Source organism: Cucumis sativus, chromosome 6 (genome assembly GCF_000004075.3).
Source record: "Cucumis sativus cultivar 9930 chromosome 6, Cucumber_9930_V3, whole genome shotgun sequence".
Classification (NCBI taxonomy): Eukaryota; Viridiplantae; Streptophyta; class Magnoliopsida; order Cucurbitales; family Cucurbitaceae; genus Cucumis; species Cucumis sativus.
Genome location: NC_026660.2, coordinates 6708765 through 6726596, shown reverse-complemented (window position 1 = coordinate 6726596; position 17832 = coordinate 6708765). Strand labels below are relative to the sequence as shown.

The 17832-nt window shown below is 35.4% G+C and overlaps 1 protein-coding gene and 1 long non-coding RNA gene across 3 annotated transcripts; both read right to left on the bottom strand.

The window, feature by feature from the left end:
- Positions 1–2858: 2858 nt before the first annotated feature.
- LOC101214878 (protein LHY) lies at positions 2859–16223 on the bottom strand. 2 transcript variants are annotated; one of them, XM_011658523.2, is made up of 9 exons: positions 15693–16223; positions 15325–15350; positions 14870–15097; positions 14650–14761; positions 14069–14130; positions 5307–5519; positions 5049–5231; positions 3766–4956; positions 2859–3683 (listed from the first exon to the last, which is right to left on the bottom strand). In XM_011658523.2, the coding sequence occupies exons 3-9, from the start codon at positions 14906–14908 to the stop codon at positions 3273–3275; spliced, it is 2211 nt and encodes a 736-aa protein (XP_011656825.1). In that variant the 5' UTR covers positions 14909–15097; positions 15325–15350; positions 15693–16223; the 3' UTR covers positions 2859–3272. The 2 variants fall into 2 exon arrangements, with proteins under 2 accessions (XP_011656825.1, XP_031743530.1); XM_031887670.1 differs by having other exon boundaries at positions 3766–4947.
- LOC116404617 lies at positions 7168–14062 on the bottom strand. Its single transcript, XR_004217579.1, has 2 exons — positions 10600–14062; positions 7168–10519 (listed from the first exon to the last, which is right to left on the bottom strand). It is a non-coding gene; the product is annotated as an uncharacterized LOC116404617 (long non-coding RNA).
- Positions 16224–17832: the final 1609 nt, after the last annotated feature.

The window sequence follows — 17832 nt, the reverse complement described above, 5'->3', positions numbered from 1 at the left end:
TATCATGCTGAGAAGAAAAATGTGAGACTTGATATATATATTATCTATGATTGTGAAATAACCATCATGAGTTAGACTTGATGTTCAACAAAAGTCACGTGAATTTAAAAAAGTTGTAGGATTAGACATATTTTGAAGAACTATATTCCTCTCTATATTGCTATGTACAGGACTCATTTCTCTAATCCTTCTCAACTCTACGCTCTTTATGTAATATATATATATAAAAAGTGATATAATAGGAAGATTATTAACTAACTTCGTGGTTAACAAAAAATTGCCACATGTCTTCTACTTTTTCACATACCACTATCCTTCTCCAATGGGTCATTTTGCTGGATTTTCAATAGAGATGCTAAGTTGTCCAAAAATGTATTTCTTACTACTTTTCTTATGTGGTGTGCGCAAGGGGCAATCCACGATTTAAAGCAAAAGTGAGTCATTCTCCAAACAGAGACAACTATGTGCTCAACGATCATGCGTTTATTAGCTACACATTTAAAGCAAACCATGCTTTGAACTTTGCACTCAACTAACATACACGCAGTTATGTGTATGTGCTAAGTTCATACGACCATGCCTCCAATCATTTCTTGCAAACTTCATCATATATTGACGACATTTATCCATGAATGGCTACTTCTCATGCCCTCAAAGGATTTAATTTAAAGAGCCACATCAAGTTTTATTTTAGGTGGATTGGTATAAGAGAATTGTGGAGAAAAATAAAAGTTAAAATTAGTAAAGTCGATGTCAGTTTTCCTTCCACTTTTATTTTCAAATGAAAAATTAACAAAATATTTATATGAAAAAAAAAATAAGTGTAATAACTTCCAAAACCACAATTGGATTTCTAAATAAAATTTAATTTAGTTGTAAGATTGGGTTTTGAATTTAGTTTGGTACAATTTTAATAATAATGATAAGTGTGCGGTAATATGGCCTGTAATAAACCAAAGACTTCTATACAAGTTTTACTATATCTATAATTATTTTAAATTTTAAAATATTGCTATATATTTAGTTATTTTAAATCTAATTACTATATTTACAATTATAACTTTTAAAGCTGAAATTTCTAAATAGTATCAAATTCATTGAATCTTTAATTTGAAGATAATTGATGGAAAATTCAATTTGTTTGGTTTTAATATGACGTTTTATAAAAGGTTTCAAATGAACTTGGAGTTAAATAGTTGTCTTTTTTGGATTTTTGGATGTTTTTAAAATATTGAAAAATATGTGAAACATTCTAAAATAAATTTGCTTCAAGTTAAATGTGGTTTTTGTTCTCATGTTTTCCTTTTCAAGACCAAAGAATAATATGATAATTTAAAGTAAAATATGGTAACTAACACCATTCAACCAAACTCCCAAACTTTAAATCTAATTTTATAGACTGTTTTTATTTCAATTAATACCACAGTCGAACCCTACTTATAAAGATATCACTTGTCCATAGTTACCCTGCATATGCAATTCGAGAAGAAAAACTAATTTTAGATTTTTAACTAGAGAAATAGCTAATCACATTTGATTTTGGAAACTATCTAAAAATGTTTTTTTTCTTATTGGAATGTTCAAATTGGGATGGGGAAAAAACACGTAGACTTTTCATTTTTTTTTAAAACTAAACTAAAATAAAGGCTAACAAAAGAGAGTATATTGGGGAGAGCAGTGAAACTAACAAATCAGCGAAATGATGCTCTGCATAATTCTTGGTATGCGTATATACTTGTAGTTAAACCTAGGAATAAGATGTCACGTATATATGCATATATATATCTTTCATTTAACATTACATATTAGTCATCATATTACAAGTTTGAAGGATGCTATAATAATTAGGCAACCTAGTGAGTTTACTAAGAGAAAATTTCTGTAAAAATTCTAATAAGACAAAACCCCAACGACCTTAATTGAAGGGGATCTGTTCTATAGTAGGTCATGTGTCCTTTTCACTTCATATTCTTTCATCTTCATCGACTCTCTCTACTCACTCACCCTATACCCTACCTCTCATGAAGTAGTACATACATTTACCACACTTCATTCATTACCTCAATGAACATATTTTTTAACCTTGCATTCTAGAAATTGGGACTTTGAATATAGTTTTCTGTGGATGAACACCATCACCTCGCATCTTCGCGATTTGAAACAAATTCCATCAGATTTGATTACCAATAAAAGTAAGGACTACCAATGGATTTCTGATTACGATTCAACCTATTCAAATTACACAGAGAGCAACTTGATTACCATTGCAACCCATTCCCTTTAAAATCCAATATAATACCGATTGCACGCTGCACCCAAAATTCCTAACAGATAGGTAAACATGCCCTAATTTCATTTGACTTTCCAGTTCCTAATAAGTAAACTGGAGATTGTAAAACAGTCCAGATCTGCTTCAACCACCAGAATATTGAAAAGCAGAACAAAGAGTTTAATCACCGAGAATATCGAAATATGTGGAGATGATTGTATTCAGATTTTCTCAATTAAACAGCCAAAACGAGCTAAAACTAGGATTCAGGTTCTTCTTCCCCAATATTTATTGTCCTCTGTTAGCTACTCAGTGCTCAGGATAATTTAAAAGAAGAAAAACGAAAAAGAGAAAAAGATCTTATAATAGCTTAAGCATTAGAGGATTGAAGAAACTTACAGCCAGTAATGTTCTTCCAAAAGAATACTTCCTGATAGAGATCAGAGATGGGACTCTGTTCAATAATCAACTTTGACTCAAATCACAAGAGTCTTCTAGAGTTCTGTTCTTGTAACTGGAAAAACATCCAACCAGTAAATCAGTAATCAAAATAAGAATTATAAACATAAACTGAGAGAGCCATATGGCATGAAAATGAATGGTAGGGAGATATTATTATCGTCAGCAGCCACACCAAAGAAATGTCTTCATTGCTTTAATAGTTTCTACACGATTAACAGATTTGACTTTTGGGTTCCTAGATACTGGAACATGCATTAGAAAACACGCTAAATTCGTACCGTCTTCATAAAGAGACTAAAGTCTTTAGAAGAGGTAGCAAGATAATGGCTACTGGGGGTACTGAACAATTCTTACAAAAAGGCTAATTTAGGGTAATCTTCAGTTCAGTTGTATAAGTTCGAATGTACCAATCACATAATGTAGGCATTTTATAGTACACACTTGAAGAATTAAAAGTAGGAAAGATAGATTGACGAGGAAGGTTAGATATACATGCAGCAGACAAAGGTTTCCTTTGCTCGTTTGCATGCGAATCAAACTGTCAATTTGTGACTTTCTGCTCCAAGCGTAGTCTTTTTTGACCTCCCTCCTCACAGTGGTTGCTGGATGTTGTCATTCTCTTTTCTTTTGCTTCCACTGAACATCTTTTATAGGGTTTGAATCCGGTTCGACAAGCCTTGGGGGTTCCATTTCCTAGTCCAATTGTGAGAAGTTCTCCCTCTCCATTGTTGATACCTATTGCTGATGTATCTCTCTCCATACTTTGATGACTAAAAGATCCACAAGTCTTGCCGTTAAGGTCCAAAACTGATGCACCACTATCTTTATCTACAACATGACTATCTTTCTCAACGTTCTCACTTGCCTTGTTCTCATTTTCTACATCATAGGGAGGTGAAAAGCTTTGAGGCAATACATCACGAGTGAAGAGAGCTTGAAAAGCCAGCCGCCCCTGTATGGTATATACATTACGAGAAAACGTAAGCTTTATAAGAAGAAAACTGCTACAGAATACATAAAATAAAATAACATACCCTTTTTACCTCATCAGAAACCTCCTTCCAAGATTCACTTGTGTTACTGATACTTCTATTGCGGCGATTGCTTAACTCGACAGCTGGACGATTCATCTCAAGATCATTTTCTTCCTCTTTTTCTTCTTTATCATTATTTTCTGTTGCATCTATCTCTTGATCACTTCCAGATGGTGTATTTGAACCACACGAGGAACGATCTACTTGTTTTCCCCTCTTCCCTTTGTTTGAATCATGAAACTCAACCTCAGCAGGTGTCTTCTCGTCATGGGCAGGTTTCACCGTATCATTTGCATTTGCACCTCCACTACCCTCAGAATCAGAAGATGAATGAGTAGGTAACTTGGAACCTGAGTGTTGAGCAGTTAAAGCTTCTGATTGTTCTGCATCCAGCTGTTGATTTTGCAAAGCAACAATTTGTTGGGAACTTTCTGCTTTGTCTTTGGACTCAAGATTTTGACAGGTATCTGATGATTGTACTACAGGAGCTGATACACCGGCACTGGGAAAGGCAGAATGAAAAGGAGCACACAAAGGTAGCAGTCCATGGGCTGCCCACCATGCAGTTGCAGCTGCTACAGTTGCTGCAGCAATGGCTTCCATACTTGGGGTGGGGTTCATTTGCTTGGTTCCAGAACCTTCCTTATCACAAACGGGAGAATCTACAGAAGTTTCAGGATTCACATAGGGCCAACATGTTGCTGTCAAACTAGCTATTGCATGAGCAGCAGGGTTTTGTTGAAGGGTAGACACAACAAGATTTGAAAATGAGGAGGACATGTGCAGAAGTGACTTATAATGCTCTTGGTTAGGGCGAAGTAAGGTAAATGGAGTAGGATGAATTGTTGGATATGATTGATAAACGCACCTAGGTGCATTATTTTGATGTTCAAAGGAAACACAATCAGATGGATTCCCAATTATATTATGCTCTCCTCGAACCTCCATTGCTGGATGAAAAGTGGATTCCTGCAGCAGAGTATCGGTTACTGACCCTTGAACATTTGCTCCCAAGCTTCCATCTACCACATGCACAGGCACATGCCTTGGATAATTATGAGCAGCTTGCATTTCATCTCCAGACAGTACGCAGCTTAAAGCTTCTTTCTTTTCAGCAGGCATAGACTTTTCTTGTGAAGTGCTTGAGATCTCCATTTCTAAAACTTTGCCCGGGCCTTTATCCTGGAGTGGCTGCTTGCATCAACGTAATGTAGAATGATATTATAATGCAATATAAATTGAGAGAACATATAAGATTCATTTGTTTCAGATTGCCCAATTACCTCTTTAAGTGAGGGCACAAACTCCCTGAAAGCACATGAGTCATTTAGTTTAACTTGCGAAGGTACACAATTTGTGTTTTTCCAAGAAATGGAGTTGGCCTCTCGTGATAGGGTAAATACTTCTGAGTAATTGTCGTCGTGGGCATCCTTTTCAATTGTTGCTTGTTCTTCTCCACTAGTGCCCTAATAATATAATTAGAAAAGTGAAATATCAATAAACATTAACTCATTGGAATAAGATAGAAGAGTGCAACACACCTCATTCAGTGGCTCTTTCTCCAAATCTAAGATCTGTTTCCTCTGTGAAGAAGACACCAAAGTCAAAACCTTCCCGTCATTAGCACCCAACTTTGATATAGGAGTTTTCCTTGGATAAGGATTACTTGGTTTCCTCTTAGGCCGAGGTGGTGGAATATCTATATCCAGAGTTTGTCCTACAGGAATCCCCTTGACAAGTGCTTCTTTTTCCAACTGGGGAACAAAATAGAAAGAAAAAAAACCTCTCAGAGAGAATAAAAAACATGCACAATATCCACGTTGCAAAAGATTTCGAAGTATATCCAAATAATATTGAACTAGGAACTTTGTAAATGGCCTAGCACATTAGAATCTTAGAAACAAGTACATTGGCCTGGTTTTAGAAAATGATACGAAACTTTCCTTTAAAAGAATGCACAGAAACTGGTGCTTTAAAATACAAAAGGATATAATGAACAAACCATAAACAATCTTAAACAAGAGACTAAAAAAGAATAGGAACTCTAAAACAAGGACTAAAAAAGAATAGGAACTAATATACAAGAATAGGAACTATTGAAAGTAGAGATGTAGAACAAACACAAATTTACATGAAAACCCTAGTACAGGGAGAAAAATCACGAAGTCGATATTTCTTATTATTTTCTTATGATAATAAAAGTACAAAGGGGAGAAATATTTAGAGGCAACATGAGCTTGATTAAAATAATAAAAAAATTAGGGCAAAGTAAATCTCAACTACCCTTGAGCTTTCAACATGACTCAAGCCCACTATTTCTAACCAAGACAAAATAAGAATAAAAGATTAAAAGCTTAGAAAGGTTTGATAAAAGCAAGCAAATTGCAATATATATATTCTGAATGGAATGCAACACCCTGATGAAGACTTTAGCCAAGGATGGAAGAATAATGTTAAGACGACTACTGAAAAAAGCGACGATTCCTTTCCATCCGAAGCCCAAAAAGCAATACTTTGACCACATTAATCCATATAAATCAGCTAGACAGTTCCAACGGTCACGAAAAAGAAGCTGATGTACATTTTCCTTCCATGGGTTGGAGAAAACCTATTGAGTATTAAAAAAGGCTGAGAATAACAACTAGAAAACACACTCGAATAGGATGTGGCTAAGAGATTCCCTTGTCTTGTAACACAATGGATTAACGGATGGCACGAGAGACTGAGATCGAAGTTTTTTATGGACATCAGTTGAATTGAGGTTACCGTTAAGCAGATCCACAAAAATATTTGTTGTCTTGTGGATCTTAGTCTTCCTAATTGCATTAAAGATGTTGCTGTCAAGATTAGAAGAAGAAGCCAAATGCACTGTCAAGAATTCATCCAAAAGACTACCTGAAGGTTCAAGTGACCATAGCTAACACCTAAAATCTTCACTATCATTTAGAGAAACGCTAGATAAAGAATACAGCAGATTTTGAAAGTCTAAAATCCCATCCTTCAAAAACCTTTGTCAAGCAACATTCCAAGACGAAGTGGAGGAATCCTAACCAATGCTCAATTGATTAGTTCTTAGTATTGTTCTTGTATTTTAGATATGGAGGGTGCTATGGGGTGTCAACCTAGTTGGGATGTCCAGGTGCACCTACTGATCCTCTCTCTCTCTCCCCTATTTCTAGGTTTCTCCATTATTCCCAACCAATGCTCAGCAGGTTAGTTCTTAATGTTGTTCTTGTATTTTGGATATGAAGGGTGCTATGGGGTGTCAACCTAGTTGAGATGTCTGGGTGCACCTATTGATCCTCTCTCTCTCTCCCATTTCTGGGCTTCTCTATTATTCCCGATGTATAACTCTCTTGTACTTTAAGTTTATTAATAATAAAGAAGTTTGTCATTCTTTTCAAAAAAAAAAAAAAGCTAGAAGAATAGCCAACCAAGCCATTTTACATGTGCCAATAAACGAATGTCCTAAGAAGAGGGATGCAAGGATGACAAATATATTATTAGACCAGGTGGATAACTAGCTAAAAAGCATCCAACATAATATGCTAGAAATGGTAGGCAAGAGAAATGTGAACAAACAGATGGGTAGGGGATTCAACACGGTCTTGACACACAATGATCTAGAGATGTACATATATGACATACGATGTTGGAAATGATCAGCAATATAAATGGCACCGATGCTAAACTCCCAAAAGAAATTTTTTATTTTCTTAGGGTAATGATCCAACCAAATGTCAGAATATAAATGTAACGACCCGAATTTTTCAAAACCAAGCTTAGGTCATTACTAATCTACTTATCTTTAACTTTTTCAGGCAAAGGTAAAGTAAGAGCAAGCTAGCAAGCAACAAAGACTCCCGACCGGCCATATGGGAACTGTTTGGTTTATGCTTGTGATTTACATTTCAAAATGTTAGAAGTGATAAAGTAAAGTAGACACCGAGTTATGTGGAAACTCAAGTACCGGGAGAAAAACCACGATTGAGTTTCTTATTAATTTCTCATATTAACAAAAGATACAAGAGGGAAGATAAATAGGTTACAACTTATGATTAAAAAAAGGAAAAAATATTAGGGTAAATCCTTCATTAGGTCAAGCCCACTAATTCTAACGTTTTGAATACAATCATGGACTTGTTTCCTCAGTGTATACAAACAAGAAGTGTTCTGACGTTTTGAATAAAGTTTCTAAGTTGTGTCCCATAGATCCTTCGCAGTTGCTGCATAAAGCAGAGGCTTGCCTATTTGTGGTTCCATACTATTAATCAACATGGACTGGATAATCCCCTCTCCAAAAACGTTTCAAGGCATCGCCAAGCGAGGGACAAAGAGTCTCCCCTATAATAAAACTGAATTGGTGACGACCCTCGAGAAACATCTTGATAGATTAAGACCAGAAAAAGTAATTCTGGCCATTCAGCTTCTATCCTGGAAAGGCACCTATAGATGTTATCAGAGAACTTGTTATATAATTTGAGGACAAGTTAAGGAGCGAAGTTACCGAGTTCTTGAAATACATTGGCAAGTCGGTTGGTTTGGATTGCGCTCAAGATTCACCAACTTCAAACCCTAATCCATTATGGACTTGATAGATCCCAGTACCATGGACATGCAGCTGCTATAAAGAATCAAATGACAGCAGTGCATGAAACGATGGCATCCATAAATTGAGGGCGGCGACGACGGTGGAGATGCGGATTACCAGAAGGGTATTGCGGCTGGACTTGGGAATACAGGTGGGAGTAGACTGGTTGAGCAGTGGAGGCATTGGGTGGCGGTACGTGAGCGTACGCGCCTGGTAATGACAACGCGTGGGAGGCTAATTGAAGCGCGTGTGGTTAGTTTCTGCCACTAGGTTGCACGACTGATTCCAAGGTTAGGCCCACTCTAATTGCCAACGTCCTCTGAAGCTGGTGGAGCAACTTTTTCATAGCAGCAGCGATCCCAAGGCAGCTGTCTCTGTTTGGGTTTCGTCTACACTTGTGTCTAGTGTTTCGTCTTTACCTCGCTCTAATACCATGTTAAAAGCGCTAAAGTAAAGTAGACACCGAGTTACATGGAAACCCAAGTACCGAGAGAAAAACTACGATTGACTTTCTTTTTAATTTCTCATATTAACAAAAGATACAAAAGGAAAAATAAATAGCTTATAGCTTATAATAAAAAAGGAAAGAATATTAGGGTAAATCCTTCCTTGAGCCAAGGCCACTAATTCTAACATGAAACTCAAGGACAATTTTTTTTAAGGGTAGGATGATGTAGTAAGGCTACGGTAAATTAGGCTATCTTCCTCAAATCTTTAGTTCATTAGGATTAAGATTAGTCTCCATGATTGATTAGGAAAAGGATTAGTTTCTTTGATTAGTGAAGATTAAAATTAGGAGTAGTTTTCTTTCCAATTCTCTATAAATAGAGTGATTGTCTTTGATAACTATTGATTATGGCGTATATACCAAATGAGAGAATTTTATTGATTATCAAAAGTTGTGAATACAAGAAAACAAGTAACGCATGTTTTAGTGCTAAAGGGGTGTCAACCTAGTTGAGATGTCCATGTGCACCTTTTGATCCCCTTTTGCTTATTTCTCTCTAGGCTTCCTTATTACGCTCATTGCATAACTCTCTTTTACTTTCAGTTTTATTATTAATAAAGAAGTTTGTCTCCGTTTAAAAAAAAAACATTTGCAAGAACTTAAAAAAAGATAGTCCAAGAAATTCACTATGAGAAGAAAACAATGAACAGAAATTGGGAAGCCCACACAAATATTTTTAAAAAAAGAAGAAAATTAGATTGAAATTCTTGGCGCTAAAGCGAAATTGGGAAGATGACATGTTTGGAACTGAGAAAATGCAGGCAGTCTGGTAAAAATCGCCAGCAAGGCTAAGATGGGTGCTAAGATGGGTGAACTGACAGACCCAACGAAGAAAGAATGAAAAGATGTTTGAAGCAATGTGATAATGGCAATGTTAAAAAATATGTTCTAGATTTTAGAACTTAAAAAATGTGTGCTAAAATAACTTTTAAAAAAAATGATAACTATTTTTTAAAAAATGGCAATGTTTAAAAGAAGAGGGTCTCTTTATTAAGATAATGAAATGAGACAAAAGCTTAAAATACAATATGGAAACGAAGAGAAACAGAACCTAAGGATCAGCAAATGCACTTGAGCATCTCAAAAAAAAAAAAAAGTAACTATTAAGGTATGTGAAATAAAATCGATGCAAAATTTCTGAAAGAAAAAGGCTATAAAATCCTGCTGATAAAATGAAGAATTTTGGGAACTAGGGGATTCCTTTATCCCTTTTTTTTCCCTTTAACGGAGACTGTGGGTGATGTGTTAGGTAAATTAGTCACTCATGGAAAGAACAATGTCGACTTTGGAATAGATTAAGTGCATTTGGCTCATCTTTAATGTGCAGAGTAAGCCTGGGTTCAATTTGTTTTTCACTTCCAACAAGTGCAGCTAGCCAATTAACTTGTTCAAATATTACAGTTGCACAGGCTTGTATATCTTCTCATGCTGTGTGGGACCTACATCTCTGCTGAAATTTGAATAATTTGGAGGTGATTGAATGGCCTAGTTAATCCCTTCTTCTTTTGTGAGTTTTACGAAGTTCGATGAATAACTTTGGCTATGGCCTCTTAGTTCCACCCAAGTATTCATAGTTGAATCTCTCATGAGTGATTAATTGATAATATTGTCCCTAACTCGAGCAACCTTTATTCAGTGGTTTGAAAGCTCTTATCCTGAGAAAATAAAGATCTTCTTACGGGAACTAAGAGAAGTGGAATTAATACAGCTCGTTGACTGCAAAGGAGAATGCTACCTCTCAACATCACGTCATCGTGCTGTGTGATTTGTTTTTCAGACTTGGAGCATCCTTCACATCATTTTTTCCATTATCCTTGCACATCTCAATTTTGGCTTACAACTTTGGGAGCTTTTTCTTAGGCAGCTCTTACTCACTACAGATTTGTCTTCTCAGAAGTGAGACGAGAGGCATGGAGAGACATCTGCCCCCACCCCCCAGAAAAGAAGAAGAGAGAGTTGAGTGAGATGATAGAGTGAGGGAGAGATGAAGGGAAGGTATAGCTTTTAGAGGAAGAAGGAAAAAAGCCACGAAAGAGAATAGTGATAAAGTTATTAAAACTTTCCACATCTAAAATTGACCACATAAGCATTCCAATATGAGCATTTAACATCTCTAGCATTAACACGTCAACATTTAACATATTGGGTTTTGTTAGTATTACTAAATGGTGACTTTCTGTTAGTATCACCAATACTGCAGCAACTTCAATTTTCAAGGACCAACTTCAGGCACTAAACTGTCAAATGTTAAAACTTAAAGGACCAAATGGTATCCTAACACATAGCCTAAACTATTGGATTGGAAATAACTATGAGAAAGCTTCCACTAATTTATGGACACAGCAGCTCCAATAGTCGTAGTTTACATACAAGAAAACAGAAAAGCCAGTACTTTCACCTAATTGACGAATTAGAGAGCCTTAATGTATCTCATAATGAGGAACAGTTTCTTGTCAATATATATAAATATGTGTGTGTGGTGTGCGTGTATGTGTGTATATTGAAAAGATAAATAAATTTCATTGATGAATGATTAGTCTATATGTGTGCGTGTATATCCTCAGTTATGTTGTTAAGGTTCTAAAGAAAGAAATGAAGGATTTTCAATGGAAAGGAGTTGAAGATGAAGAAAGAAGCCACCTCATAAGCTTAAAAAAAATCTCAGATAAGCATGGTAATGTGTAAGGATTGGCCTAGGAAGCTGAAAGAAGTGTCACAACCCTAGTATCTAAATTGGGTCGGAAACTCTTGAAGATGATCAAACCACGGACACGTACATTGAGATATTGTTTCTTACACAATATAGAACAAGTGCAGAAAACAGAATCAACAAGGCAGTAACTGCAAAATCAGAGCCTATGGAAGCACATTTCCACATGTAGTCCAAAAGGCTGAAAGGTGGAACGTTTTCGGATTAGACAACAGAGAACAATCATGTTTGAAAAAAATATCTGAATGGGTAATTAGTCATTAAAATTTATTTTCTCCTAGACTATTAGAATGGCTAGCTCTAAAGGATATTTTCCCTAGTAATTGCTGGCCTGGAGACCAAAGAGATACACCATCTTAATTTAGAAGACATCCTTCTGGGTTAGGAGCAAGGGCTGCTCTGCCAAGTATTCTTCATAATATTTGGTGAACTCAGCATTCCAAACATAATGGAAGTAGGTGCTTGTGCTTCACTTGCAGGTCTTTGTTAAATCAGTACTTCACCTCAAATGCATTTTGGCTAATACTCTCACTAGGGCAATCTGGAAGGAGTCGCTAGGCAGCAGATGACTCCTTATCACTTCCTATGTACATGGGTGGTAGAGTTGATTAACCTTAAAATGCAGGACAAGGTGTTCAACTCTCCTCCACCCTTGGCAGAAGTTGAGCACCGTAGTTTGCTTGCCACACATGAACCAAGAGAATGCCAAATTCTACTGAAGAAGATGAATCATTAGAAAAACCTAAGTTGGGTTGCAAGTAAAATCAAGGCAATATAGGAGGAGAAGGGTATTCATGAGTATATTAGCATGAATGTACCATCCAGTTCTTGTAGAATTAGGCATATGACCTCGCGAGATTAGTCAAGGTGCATCAGCTAGCCTAGATACTCACATATAAAGGAGGAAGGAAAAAGATTAAAAATAATAAAGGTATCTTCAAAATAATAAGGGGCAAGTAGGTACGGTGAGTTTCAGTATGTGTAAGGTTGGAAACCCATCAATCGCACATGAACCATTGAAGCAAGCCAAGCATTCGGATCATGTGGTTAAGTATGCAGGTTTTGCAGAGTCAACTGACTCTTCACCAGTTCCTATGTATATTAATGCTAAAGTGGGTTTACCTAAGAATATATTGTTGGGAGGGGAACACGGTGTTAACTATCTGACCACTTTATATGTGGGATAGGTTTACACTTACCACATTGTTCTCCTGCTCACTGAATGAAGGCTTCTATTACAGGGAATAGTCCCAAGATGGTTTATCCAATATGGGGTTGATATGAGCATAAGTGATACTCCATCACAAGGATCCAAATGGAGAGATGTTCGGATAAAGCACTTAAAAGTCCCCAAATTTCTTAAAGAGATCTTTTCTTCTTCTTTCTTTTTTTTTTCTTTTCTTTCTTTTTTTTTTTTTTTTTTTCTTTTTGATAGAATAAAATTATAAACCAAATTGTTGTGGAAACAAATTTTGAATAAACAAGAAAAAGATGGGAAGCCTGAATGTTACAACAAGAGCAAGGCCATGAATGTGTTGGGAAGATATATTCAATCTCATCACTAGTATGGGCCGATGAAAATGGTCATCTTTCATTTATCAATTTATCGTATGTACTACAGGTCCTTAAGGAGACAAATTTCAAACAAATAGATAACAAAATCTGGCACATCTACATACACAAACAAAGGTTTGAAAAAAAGGCCCTCGATCATATTCCATTCATTGGAGTCCTACCAAAGAAGGTAAGATTACAATAAAGAACAACCAACTAGTGGACTTGTGTAACTAAGCAATTTAGAGCTCAATATACTAATGTACATGAGGTAGCACGCCTAATCTGGTTTTTCTTTAACCTATTTAAATGTACTTATTTCCGGTTAACTTGAAGTTCCAGTTAGCGTTTGATAATACCAACAATCCAAGGAAAAAAAAAATCAGAACTGCTTCAGAACTGAAGCATCCTAAGCAGAAGGATTTAGTACAAACGAAGCCTTCAAGCCTGAAGAAGAGAAGTCAGTGATAATTGTGGGTTTAAATGTTTTGGGGGAAAAGGTCTTCTCGTTCATCCGTTTTTGCTTACCTCAAAGGTCAGATGTAAAAGCCACGAAGAGAAAAATCATTTTGATCATTGTTGTGTCATCACTGTTGTCAAACAAATTTTAGTCTAATACCAAGATGTTTTTTTAATAAGAAATACCCATACTACAAGATATATCAACATTTATAATTAACACATATAAGAACAAGCATATAGAATAAATGCAACTAGGCCATAATGGCAATGAATGAATATACCTTCTACCTTAAAAGATGGAAAGCTACCTGTAAGAAACACTCAAACATTCTACTGATGAGCAAGCAAGATAATAAATCAAACAACTGGACCAAAAAAAGAAGAAGCAAGAAATGAAAGCATTGAAATCAAGAACAATTAACCTAGAAGAAGCAAAAACCAACAAAATAAAAACAAGTAAAGAAGGGTACCCATTGACCTTTGAAAAAAACTTTTGCGCATGACTTCGTATCTGGACTGCAGTTTTAGTTCCAATATGTTCTGCATATAAAACACATAATGAAGAATCAGGAACCTTTCTAAAGGATACTATGAACTTGATAGCAGAGATTCCAGATCAAATTAGCTCAACAATAAGATTAAGATTCTTCCCTAATATATGACGGAGCTTTTGGAATTCTACTCCACCTTCTGTGATAGCTCGATGTTAGTTCTTTTGATTCATTTTGACATATTAGTTCTTGATATGTTTTTAAGTATATCATTTTGGTTTGCGACAGCAGATTTATTTGTATCTTTTTACTTTTTCTTTTCACTACTTTTGGAGTTCATATCCTTTGAGCAATAATCTATTTTCATCTTTTGAATGAAAAGTTGTCTCTTGTTCAAAAGTATCACCGATCAAAAAATTATAATTAAAGAAAACTTTGATTAATAATCTGCATGGTAATTAAATTTTGTATCAAATGTCACAGAGTATATAATTCATCCAAACAAGGTTACAAGCTAAGAAATGAACAAAAGTCAAAAAAGAATGCTGACATTTGATCAAAATACAACCTTCGATTCTCTGCCATGCTCGCCCATAGAGCTTCAGCGCCTCTAGAAATCTGTTGTGCTCCTCCTCCGTCCAACGCTCTCGTTGCTTTGTAATAGTATATGGCTTCCTGGTCTATCATATTCAAACCTCAGTTATAAACAGTTTTCAATTTCCTTTTCTTCACTTCTTCTGATTAAAGTTTTTTTTCCCTTTTCGTAAGGAAGGGGAATGAATTATCACCTTGAAAACCAAGTCTTCTCCTGAGGAGTTGGGATCCATCAACGGACCTGAGCAGCTACCGCTGCTTCAAATCCTCTCTAACGAGCAACGGGTAAAATGAAAACCTCCTTTCATTGTTAGGGATATAATAAATTCTAAATGGTGAAGCCGTTGTTGCTTTTGTTACCTGGCTCCTAGACGCTACTGCAAGACAGAAAAAAAGCGACAGCAATCGGTAGCGATCCGTCTCTTTTTCATGTAAACAAAATTAAGAGTTCCATATTTAATCGAATCAGAAGACTTGTATGGGGCTAAAAAAAAAAAACAAAAAACAAAAAACAAAAAAACAAATATTATAGGAAACCACAAAACGAAACTTCAAAAAAAATATTTTCAGTAGCCAGGGTAACAAAAAAGATAGAGATACTTCGCCGAAAAAGAAGTTAAAATGAAAAATCCTTATTCAGAATCCTCACCAAAACGAACTGGAAGACGCCAAAACCTTAGAATGTAGAAAAAGAGAGAAAAATTCTAATCAGTAATCAACAATCTCCTTTCTCCACCTCACAGTAATGCATCTTAACAATACTGATCTGGTAAAGTCAAGTTAAACTATCCAGTTAGCTGCCGAGAAAACATTAGAAATCGAATAAAATTAAATTTAAAAAAGAAAAAAACAAATAAACAAACTAACTAACTTAAGCACCACCAAGTAATTCAATCTACAAATACAAATCTCCACAAATTAACAACTCCATCCGTTTCTACGTATTTTCTCGGCAACGAAACTGAGAGAGTTAATAATCAATAAGAAGCCCTAAGAAAACAGAAAGAACAAGAGTACCTTGGAAGGAAGTCATGGTTAGATGTAATTGGGAAAGGAAGAGTAGCTACTTGGATCATGCATGAGAGTAAAATCACCAGAAACTCACCAGAAAACTCATGGTTTCCGGCAATTAAGAAGGTGAATTGAAGGAGTAAAAAGGTAAGAAGAATCTAAAGATGAGGAATCAAGAAGAAGAGAGAATGAAAGAAGTAGTAGCAACACAGAGTATTTCCTTTCTAATCTGTTTCCTTCTTTTTTCTTCTCAAAGAGACCTAACGCACCGGAAGTTACAATTTTGGGCGTCGGAGCAATCTCAGCCACTATAATTTCTTCTGGATTTTGCTACAATTAAATATTAAAAGAATTAAAAAAAAAAAAAAAAAACAAGTGAGTTTTTATTTTTGAGGCTGCAAACAAGTGAAGAAGGCAATAGAGAAAGGTCGTTGCATTGGATTTCGACAAGTGGCAGAAAACTAGTGGCGGAGAGTGATAAAGCCCACCGATGCGCTTTTTCGTTTTTTCTTTTTTTTTTTTATTAATTTTGAAATTTGGTTATTTAGTCCTCCAATCTTGTCCACAAATTCTAAGCTGAGGCTTTGAGTGCGTAAAAGCGTCTCGTCCAGCTGTGTTCTGTGGGCCCGTCCTACACGTGGCGTCTATTGTAACCGGAAGTTGCCGGTCACGTGCGGAATGGGATTACGGACTATGACTTTTTTCGACTGACGTGGCTTTCGGAAACCGCTACGTGGCCTTATTCTAGAAAAGGCTGAGACGGAAGATAACGTTCTTTTTTTTTTTTTATTACCTTAGAATATATTGGGAGAGAGCTTAACACCGTGTATTTCTACTGTTACGTTTCTGACGTACGGTGCTCATACGACCATATGTTAGATTTCTTTTCTTTTGTCTTTTTCTTTTCGTTTTTCTTTTTTCTTTTTTTCTTTTTTAATCCGTGTAAAAGTCGATAGGAGAGATGTTCAAATTATCTTAATCATTTTAATTATCTCATTCTAATTGTAAGGTTTAATTGAGTTTGTTTTGTTATTGAATCTCGACCTGGATAAGTTTATATTTTAGTTGACCACATATGTATTGAAATATATAAAAAAGTAATTTTAGTTTTTTTAAACTTGTAATAGATATGATCGACATTTAATGTTTAGTGTTTGAATTTTACAAAATTATAGTTATTAGTTTTGTGTTGTTAATAGATTTAAGTGTTGTAAACTAGTGAAATAATGATAAAAGCAATCGACAATCCAATAAACCAACTCAACTGTAAAGGTTAGGTTGAAGACCTTGTTAATTCAGATCTTTCAAATAACCAATCAGATCAACTCAAATTGTTGTGTGGGTCCATTTTTAACCTAGCTCAACTCACCTGAAGTGAAAAAAGTGCTCTAATTAGTTCATGATTATGGAATAGATTTTAATGGTCTTTGACTTGACTTTAAGTTAACAGCATGTTAATTGAATTTTTATGTAGATTGTTGCACTATATTGTCTCTTCTTAACGTAGTTTGTTGATTATTCTAGCTAACAACCAGTATTATATTTCATTGCAAATTCGTGAAAGTTGCAAGTTGATATTTACTAGTTTTCGTAGCAGTTTCTCTTAAATCGCTAAGTTACCCAAAAGCTTAAGCTAGTGGGTAAAGACAATTTTAATACAATATCTAATTATCTCCCTCACTTATTTGAAATATCAAGAAAGACGAAACAAGTGGAAATCAATATTAAATATCTTATGGAAATGAAAGGCGTGCGTAGTGGAAATCAGATCAACTTTACTATAATTGCACTTAATTAACATGTAAATACATAATTAAATTAAAATAAGGGTTAAGGACAACTCACCTTCGTAGCTTCGTAATCGCTCAAATCTCCACCCGAACACAAACCAAATCACCACTAGAGTTGATATACTATATACTGGACTTAGAATTGGGTTGTAGGACCTGATGAGTGAATGATTTGAGAGAGATGAAAATTGAAGGAGTGTGAAAGGTTTGAAAAATTAATTATTTGGTGATTAATAATTTTAAGTAAAAAACATATAAGACTCAAAAGTTTTTTTCATTTGAAAATTCACTCTTTAAATAGACAACCAAAAATAAGTACGCAACTATTACATGCCTAAACTCACAAAGGCCCAGCA

What these genes read in the sequence shown, in the direction of transcription:
- LOC101214878 (XM_011658523.2), bottom strand. Translation starts at nt 14,908, where the DNA reads ATGGATCCCAACTCCTCAGGAGAAGACTTGGTTTTCAAG. An exon ending in TTGTGCCCTCACTTAAAGAG is followed by an intron (nt 4,957 to 5,048) that starts GTAATTGGGCAA and finishes TGATGCAAGCAG; the next exon opens with CCACTCCAGGATAAAGGCCC. An exon ending in TTTCTGATGAGGTAAAAAGG is followed by an intron (nt 3,684 to 3,765) that starts GTATGTTATTTT and finishes TATACCATACAG; the next exon opens with GGGCGGCTGGCTTTTCAAGC.